This window comes from Hyaena hyaena, unplaced genomic scaffold, assembly GCF_003009895.1.
Source record: "Hyaena hyaena isolate Hyena2069 unplaced genomic scaffold, ASM300989v1 scaffold_121, whole genome shotgun sequence".
Taxonomy (NCBI): Eukaryota; Metazoa; Chordata; class Mammalia; order Carnivora; family Hyaenidae; genus Hyaena; species Hyaena hyaena.
This window is the reverse complement of record NW_024080753.1, coordinates 1,879,008-1,886,771: the sequence shown is the minus strand read 5'-3', so window position 1 is coordinate 1,886,771 and position 7,764 is coordinate 1,879,008. Positions and strand designations below refer to the sequence as shown.

Sequence of the window (7,764 nt, the reverse complement as noted above, 5' to 3'; positions counted from 1 at the left end):
ATCTCTGGATTTGTGCACGCGCTCTTCCCTCTGCCTAGCACGCACCTCCCCTTGATTGTTACACATGCGGCTCTTTGTTACTTAGCTCTCAGGTGAGGTTTTCCCCCTTAGAGAGGTTTACCTTGGCCATGTCCTCCAGGGCAATCGCCCGTCATTGTCACATTGCCATGTTTTTGTTTTTTTTTAATGTTTTATTTATTTCTAGGAGAGAGAGAGAGAGAGAGAGACAGCGTGAGCAGGGGAGGGTCAGAGAGAGAGGGAGTCACAGACTGAAACAGGCTCCAGGCTCCGAGCTGGCAGTCAGCACAGGGCCCGACGCGGGGCTCGAACCCACGAACCGCGAGATCATGCCCTAAGCGAAAGTCGGACGCTTAACCGACTAAGCCACCCAGGCGCCCCTCTCGGGGAGGAGTCTTAAAACATGTCGGGGCGCCTGGGTGGCTTAGTCGGTTAAGCGTCCGACTTTCGCTTAGGGCATGATCTCGCGGTTCGTGGGTTCGAGCCCCGCGTCGGGCCCTGTGCTGACTGCCAGCTCTGAGCCTGGAGCCTGTTTCAGTCTGTGACTCCCTCTCTCTCTGACCCTCCCCTGCTCACGCTGTCTCTCTCTCTCTCTCTCTCTCCTAGAAATAAATAAAACATTAAAAAAATTAAAAAAAAAAAAGACTCCTCCCCGAGAGTGGGAGAATGGCCTTCAGGTCATTGTCCTTATTCGCCATCTGGTTTTTCCTTTCTGTTCATGGTCTCCCTGCCTCCTCGTTCCAGAGGGTCACTTCCTGAGAGCATGACCCCAACAAGACCTCACCTGAGTGCAGCAGGCGCTCCGCACTTTTTGAAAGAGTGGAAAGGGCCCTGCACGAACTCATTCCGGCTTTCTAGATCCACCTCCAGGCACCTCCCCCGCTTCCCAGGAGCCCCTGCTCTGCACACAGCACCTGGCCTGTGGAGAGGAGAGGGCCCAGCCATCCTGGCCGCCAGGGTTCTCCTGGGGTGAGACCCTCCCTCCTTCCCAGGCCCGACGGGGCTGCTTTCCCACTCTGGAGCAGGATTCTGGTCAGATCCCATTCGAGGATGATGCCCAAGAAAGACCAGGGCTAGCCGGGCAGCAGAGTATGTTTGGGCTGGGAAGGCGGGGAGCGAGTGCGCGGGGCCTCTGTTTCCCAGCCAAGATGGTGGAAGAGGGGTGGCTTTTCAGAGCCTTCCAACTCTGCTGTTGCCGGGAGAATGGGGCCATGGGGAGGTTGTGGCTGCCTTTCCCCCACAGAGGGAACCCAGGCTCTGGAACAGGCGTGCAAACCGTCAGACAGACACACACAGATGGTAGAATAAAGCTTGGGTTTATTCGGAGTGTATCGTTTCCATTTGGGGTACAGAGTGAAGGGCGGTGGGCGTACAGAGGCAGTGTGTTTGCTTTTAGGGACACTGCTGATTGCAGAGCTCTTCCGTGTGACCTTTGGGCTGCCGGATGACCCGCCGAATGATGGAGATAGTGACGAACGGGCTGCACGGGGCTCTTCTGGAGCCCCCGGACCAATGCGGAAAGGTCACCAGTCCTGTGGTCCAGCTGGCCCTGGCTTCTCCAAGGATTAAGGAGCAGATAGACGGCTGAGAACATTTTGGCTCAGAATAAAAAAAATAAAGGCTGAGGGGGAGGATCACTCAGGGGGCTCCATGTCAGGCGGTGGCCTGCAGCGTGTCTGTACGTGGTCCGTCCTGTGTGAGGGGCACATGTGTCTGTACGTGGTCCATCCCCCAGAAGCTGACGCCGGCCCCCATGCCACTCCCATGTTCCCGCTGCTCGGCGGGTGTCTTCCCAGCCTTTCTTCCCTTTGCAAGACCTGGGCCTGCAGACGGACGCAGGGAGGCCGCGCACCAGTCTCACAAGATCCCCTTTCTTCTTGGCCCCGCCTCGTGTGTGCAGGGCTCGGCACCCACCTGGGTCACAGGGCCCTGGGGGCGGAGCGCCCCAGGACGCGTCGGCGTCGGAGGCGCAAGGGCTCACTGGGCTTCGGGCTGGGAGCAGCCACAGGGAGCGCGCCCCCGGCCAGCTTCGGCCAGGCCCCCACTGAGCCCGGCTGGGCTGCGCAGGAAGGGCCGGAGCAAGGGGGGCATGGGGAGCTCGCGCTGGGGTCCCGGGTCCCTGGACAGCTCTGCCTGCCCCGCGACCCTGGCGGAGGACGGGAGGGCTGGGTCCCTGCACTGGCCCACCCCTTCGTGCTGCTGGGTGGCCATTCCTGTGGCTCCACAGCCCTGGGGGCCACCCGGTCCCGTGCGCGGCCCCAGAATGCTCTTCCACCCAGCGGGCAGGGGGCTTCCTAAGGAGGCGGGGGTGGGCTCGGGCTGCCTGGAGCATGGGGGGACCTCTGTCTGTCCAACCCTGTCCTGGAAACCTTTCTGGGGGAGCCGGGCCTGGCCCGCATCCGGTGCCAGGTGAGTGCTTCTCACTGAGGCATCAAGGCTGGGAGCCTCTGGAAGCCTCCTTGTGGCCGACTCAGCGGAGATGAAGGTGGGGGGGCAGGATGACTCTCTGCTGCAGGGGAAGGCTCCAGGGAGGCCTGAGTCTCCCCTCACTGTCTCTGGCCTCCTGGTGGAAGGGACGGCTGAGGCGGACTGACCCCCCGCCTCTGTGTGGTTTCTGACCTTGGCCTGACTCTGGGCCTCAGGAAGGCACGCATCCCGGGGTTCGTCCATGACTGCGGTTTGCCCTGGGGCCTCCCGGCCGGAACAGTCGGGTCCGGCTTTCCTGCCATCCGAGTTGCTGCTCTTGCAGGCGCTGTGGTCCTTTGGGGGGCCCTGCGACCGGCCCCCGGTGTCTGTCTCGGGCTGGAGGCTAGTCATGGAGTCGAGGGCCTTGTGCACAGCCTCCTCAATGTCCCGCAGCCTGGCCAGGGTCTGCTCCCTCAGCCGGGCCACCTCCGTGCTGACCTTCGTCAGCTCCCCGAAGGCCTGCACCACCGAGGCCTCGGGCTTTTGGGGGGCAGCAGGAGCCCGAGCCAGCTGGGGCACCGTTTCAGGGAGCCTCCTCGGCGCCCGCACGTCCACGCCGCCCGCGGCGTCCTTCTCCAGGGCTTGCAGCCGGCTCCGGAGGCCGAGGAGCTCCTGCCGGCCCCTCCGCGCAGCCTCAGCGCTCTCGGAGGCCTCTCCTGGGGGGCTGGGAGCCTGCTGCGGCCAGGCGGGGTGGCCGCTGAGAGCTGAGGGCTTGGGGGGCTCAGGGCTCTGGGCGTCGCTGCCCGCAGCCTGGCTCCTGGTGGAGCCGGAAGCCAAGGCACCCGGGCCGTGCTGGGGGCGGGGCCGGCTCTGCCCGCTGGGGCGTCCGGCCACAGGTAGGCCTGCCTGGCTGGCAGCGCTGGGGGCGTGCGCTGCCTCTCCCGCCTCGCGCTTGCACACTCCTTGCCCGGCGGCTTTGGAGGCGCTGGGAGAGGGAGCTGAGAGCTTGGGCAGCCCCTGGGGCGGGGGCATCTGGCCTAGGTGTGCGGGTTTCGGAGGCAGCTGAGGTTTCGTCCTCGGGGACGTCCTGGGCTCTGGCTCGGGGGTCCTTGTCCGTGAGTCCCCAGGGGCCCTCTGGCCGGCAGGACTGCCGTGGGGGTGGAGGAGGGGGCCCCGCAGGGCCCCGGAGTCCTGCTGCGTGGACTCCTCCTCGCGGCGGCCTGGGGCTGGGGAGTCCGGTCCTGTCACAGCGGCTGGGAGAAGAGGAGGAGGAACAGAGGCGTTATGGGAGTGCGGGCCGCCGCCTGCAGGCCGCGGCCCAGAGGCCAGAGCGGGCTGGGCCAAAGAGGCGACCTTCAGCGTGGTCTCTGCTGCCTGGAGGCCTCCTGGGCCGACTCTCGCCGTTGCCTTCGCTGGAGGTCCCCGGGCCATCGGCGGGCGGCCCCCAGGCTCCTCCCACCCGGGCCCCCGACTCTGGCTCGGCCCGTCCTGGGGCGGGCGGGGAGCCTGGGCCGAGCGAGGGGGCCCTCCTTCGGACGGCTGGACACCCCCCGACGGGTCAGAGGTCCTCACGGGGTGAGCAGTGTGGATGCCGTCCTGGGCAGTCCCCCGCCCCCCTGGCAGCCCTGTGGGCGGTGCTTCCTGCTCCCCACTGACCTTTCGGGGGGCGGCTGAGGTCCTGGGGCCACCTCCAGCTGCAGGCCTGCCGCTCGGGGCAGCCAGGGTGGCCGCGGCCGGTGCTTGGCGCTGACCGTCCCGGCAGGGTGCGGGGGTGGCTCCGGGGCCGGAGGCTGGCTTGTGCTTGTTCACAACCTGCTGGTGCGGGCTCTGGGCCTCGGCCGTCGCCACCCGCAGATTTTGCACGGCGGCCCGGAGGTCGGAGGCCCCGGGCCCCAGGGGCGTGGCTGTGGCTCCTTCCGCCTCCCCCAAAGCTGCCAGCCCGCTCTGCCCAGCACGGCCACCTTCCTGCTTTCCTTCCGCAGCCGGAGGGCCTGCCTTCCCCGGGGCTCTCGGAGGGCCCATCCCCATGCCGGGGTCCAGCGGGGGCACATGGATGACGTTCTCAGTCAGGGGCAGCGTCTGGGCCCCCTCGCCGCCCGGCACGGGGCCTGGGTCCGCTGGGGGCTCCCACCGCAGACTGTGCAGGCCACTCAGGTCTCCTTTGTCGATGCAGCTGGCCAGCATCTGCACGCTGCCCCTCCCGGGGAGCCTGCTGGCCAGCCGGGGCTGCAGGGCGTAGGCGGTCAGCGAGAGCAGCCCCTGCTCCGTCTCCTGCATCACCAGCCCGGTCCTCGCGACCGAGGAGCCCAGACCACATGCCAGCAACTGCTGGAACTCGGGATCCGTGTCTTCCACGTTCCCGCTGCCTGGCAGCCTCAGTGGCTTAAGATGGAGCTGGCCGGCCAGGTCCTCCTGGACGAGCAGTCCCCGCTGGTCCACGTCGGGCCGGCGCAGCACCTGGCGGACGATCCTGGGGAGCTCGCCCGACACCAGCTCCTCCTTCCGGACGCGGGGTCCCCCCTGCCCGGGGCCCGGGAGCACGTACTTGGCGAGGCAGAGCTCCCCCCGCCCTCGGGCCTCCATGAGGACGCCTCCTCCGAGCAGGACGCCCGGCGTGGCGTGCAGAGCCTTCAGAGTCCCCTCCGCCGCAGTCTCCTGCCTCTCTGGCACCTCGCTGCCTGCGGGGCCCCCGGGCTGCTCCTCCGGGAAGCTGTCCCCTCGGATGCTCTCCGCCGCCAGGGAGCCCACGGGGCAGTTCTCGAAGAGCCAGGTGACCTTGCGCACGGAGCCCACGGGGACGGGCTCGGGGAGCGCCCTGGATGCCCCGTCTTCCCTCTTGCCTGCCTCCAGGGCCTGGAAAACCTCCCTCTGCCGGGACACTTGCCCCGAAGGGATCTCCACGCGGCTGCAGTAGCGCACGGGCCCCCTTCCGCAGGGACGGCCTGAGGCCTGCAGAGGCTCGGTTTCAAAGACGTGTCCGTGTGTCTGTGTGTCCCCAGCCTGGACCCGGCTGGCCTGCAGGCGCTGCTCCCGGGCGCCCTCTGGCCCGTCGGGGGGTTGGGGTGCGAACATCCAGGTGCAGGACCGCGCCTCGGCCGGAGCCGTGGGGTCCGTGGCCTCCGGCGCCTGCCTCTGCGCCAGCTCGCTCATCGGGCACGTCTCAAACAGCCACCGCGTGGTGCGCACGTCCCCTCTGGGGAGCGCCTCGGGCTGCGGACCCGCGCGGCTCTCCCCTTCCTCTTCCTGGCACTCTTGCTGCTCCCGCTGGTGGATTAGCTCCAGGGGCTGGGTCTCAAAGAGCCAGCGGGCAGTGCCCACGTCTCCAGCCACCACCTCCTGCCGGGTGATGCCCCGCACCACGTCCACGGTAGTGGGGCTTCGGCCTAGCTGGTCCAGGGGCTGCGTCTCAAACATCCACCTGTAGCCCTGCACATCGCCGCCAACTACCTGCTCTCTGCTGACAGACGTCAGGGCGTGGAGGTGGCCCTGGCCGTCCTGCACGGCGTACACCGGGGACCCCGTGTCCTGGGGCTGCTCTGCTCTGCTCATGTTCCTCTGGGCTGAAGGCACACCCTGCCCGATGCTGTCCAGGGGCAGGGTCTCAAAAAGGTTCTTGAAGGCCTTCACATCCCCCTTCACCCCACCCGTCTGGGGGGCACTCTGCGCGGGGGGCAGCGCTGCGGAGCCATCGCCGGACCGATGCTCCGACGTGAGCGCCTCAGGCTCCCGGGGACCCACCCGCTGCAGGTGACCCACTTGGACCTTGTCTCTCGGGCCGTCCAGCGACTTCGTCTCAAACAGCCACAGGGTAGAGCGGACATCGCCGGGGACCACTTCCTCCTTGGCTGGGGGCTCCGCTCCAGACTCCTCTTCCCCCTTGAGAGTGTCTAGCGCTCGGGTCTCAAACAAGTGCTTCTGGTGCTGAACATCCGGACCAGGAGGTATGAGGTCGGGGGACGGCTGGAAGTCCTTCTCGTCCACCAGGATCTCCCGAATGGCATCCAGGGGCTGTGTCTCAAAGATCCAGCGAGTGGCGCTGACGTCAGGCCGGGCCCCCTCCTCCAGGGAGATCCCCCGGATTACCCGCACCTGGCTGGGGTCCCTGTTGATGGCGTCCAGAGGTTTGGTTTCAAAGAGCCAGCGGGCGGACCTCACGGCGTTGCTTTGGATCTCCTCGCGGCACGCAGCCTTGACCTCGTGGATGGCGCCCTCCGCGTCCTGGATGGCACACAGGGGCTCTGTCTGGAAGAGCTTCACCGTCTTTTTCACATCGCCCTTCAGCTCCTGGATCTCCGAGCGCAGCTCCAGGGGGCTCTGCTCCTGGATGGAGGGCCGGGAGCCCAGGCGGTCCAGCGGCCGCGTCTCGAAGAGCATCCTGGTACCCCGGACATCGCCGCTGGCTTCAGGCTCCCTCGCCGTAGCCTCCAGGGCCTCGGCCCGGCCACTCAGCTCATGCAGCGGCTTTGTCTCAAACAGCTGGCGGGCTGCACGGACGTCCCCTCCGGGGGGCGGCGCTCCTGCGGGCTCCTGGTCGGTGCTGTTGGCAAAGGCGCCTTCCTCAAACTTGCGGGAGGTAGCCTGGACGTCACCACCGGGCACGGGCTCCCTGGCGGGCGGCCTCTCACGGTCCCCAATGGCATCCAGCCGCCAGTTCTCGAAGATCCAGCGCATGCACTGGACCTCCCCCTCGGTGGGCTCGCCCGAGTCCAGGACCTCGGCCAGGTCCTCGGCCACAGCCTCGGCCAGATTCCTGCGGAGCTCGGGGTGGATGTGCCTGTAGAGGCGGCGGAGCTCGCTGGCTTGCCTCTGCTGCTGGGACTTGGAGAAGGCCTCCCTGGGCGGCGGCGGGGGCAGAGCCTCCGGGGCTGGGGCTGGAGGGAGGGGCCCGTCTTCTGCAGCTGCCAACGGAGTGGCCGGCGCGGGGGCGGCCTGCGTCTGGGCTTTGACCATCCTTCGGAGGAAAGGAGCAGAGATGAGCACGGGGCGGGCGCGGGGAGAAATCACAGCGGGCGGTCCCGTGTGGACCTGTGTTCAGAGGCCCCTCCCTCTCCAGACCTCACCAGGGTATCGCTGTGCCACCTGCGTGCTTGGTAGGTGACAAGTCTTGAACTGAGAGCATATGGGGCCGTCCATCAGGGTGGCTTCCGCTTTCCCAGAATTACCGGGTGGCCAGGGAGCAGGTGGGCCCTACTGGCCGTGAAACTCCATCCTGTGGCCCCGTAAGGGACGCCCACTCCGCCAGGAAGCAAACTGGACCCGCTCTGCTCTCACCTTCCTTTACCGCAATCCCTAGTGAGCTCCGCGTGAGTCCTGACCTACAGGGTCCCGGTGGGGAGAGGC

The 7,764-nt window shown here is 67.2% G+C and overlaps 1 protein-coding gene across 1 annotated transcript; it reads right to left on the bottom strand.

Annotated features, from left to right (window-relative positions):
• Positions 1-1,995: 1,995 nt before the first annotated feature.
• On the bottom strand, positions 1,996-7,374 carry XIRP1 (xin actin binding repeat containing 1). The gene has a single exon (XM_039237212.1). It carries the CDS (start codon positions 7,372-7,374, stop codon positions 1,996-1,998), a length of 5,379 nt encoding a protein of 1,792 aa, XP_039093143.1.
• Between the last annotated feature and the right edge of the window lie 390 nt (positions 7,375-7,764).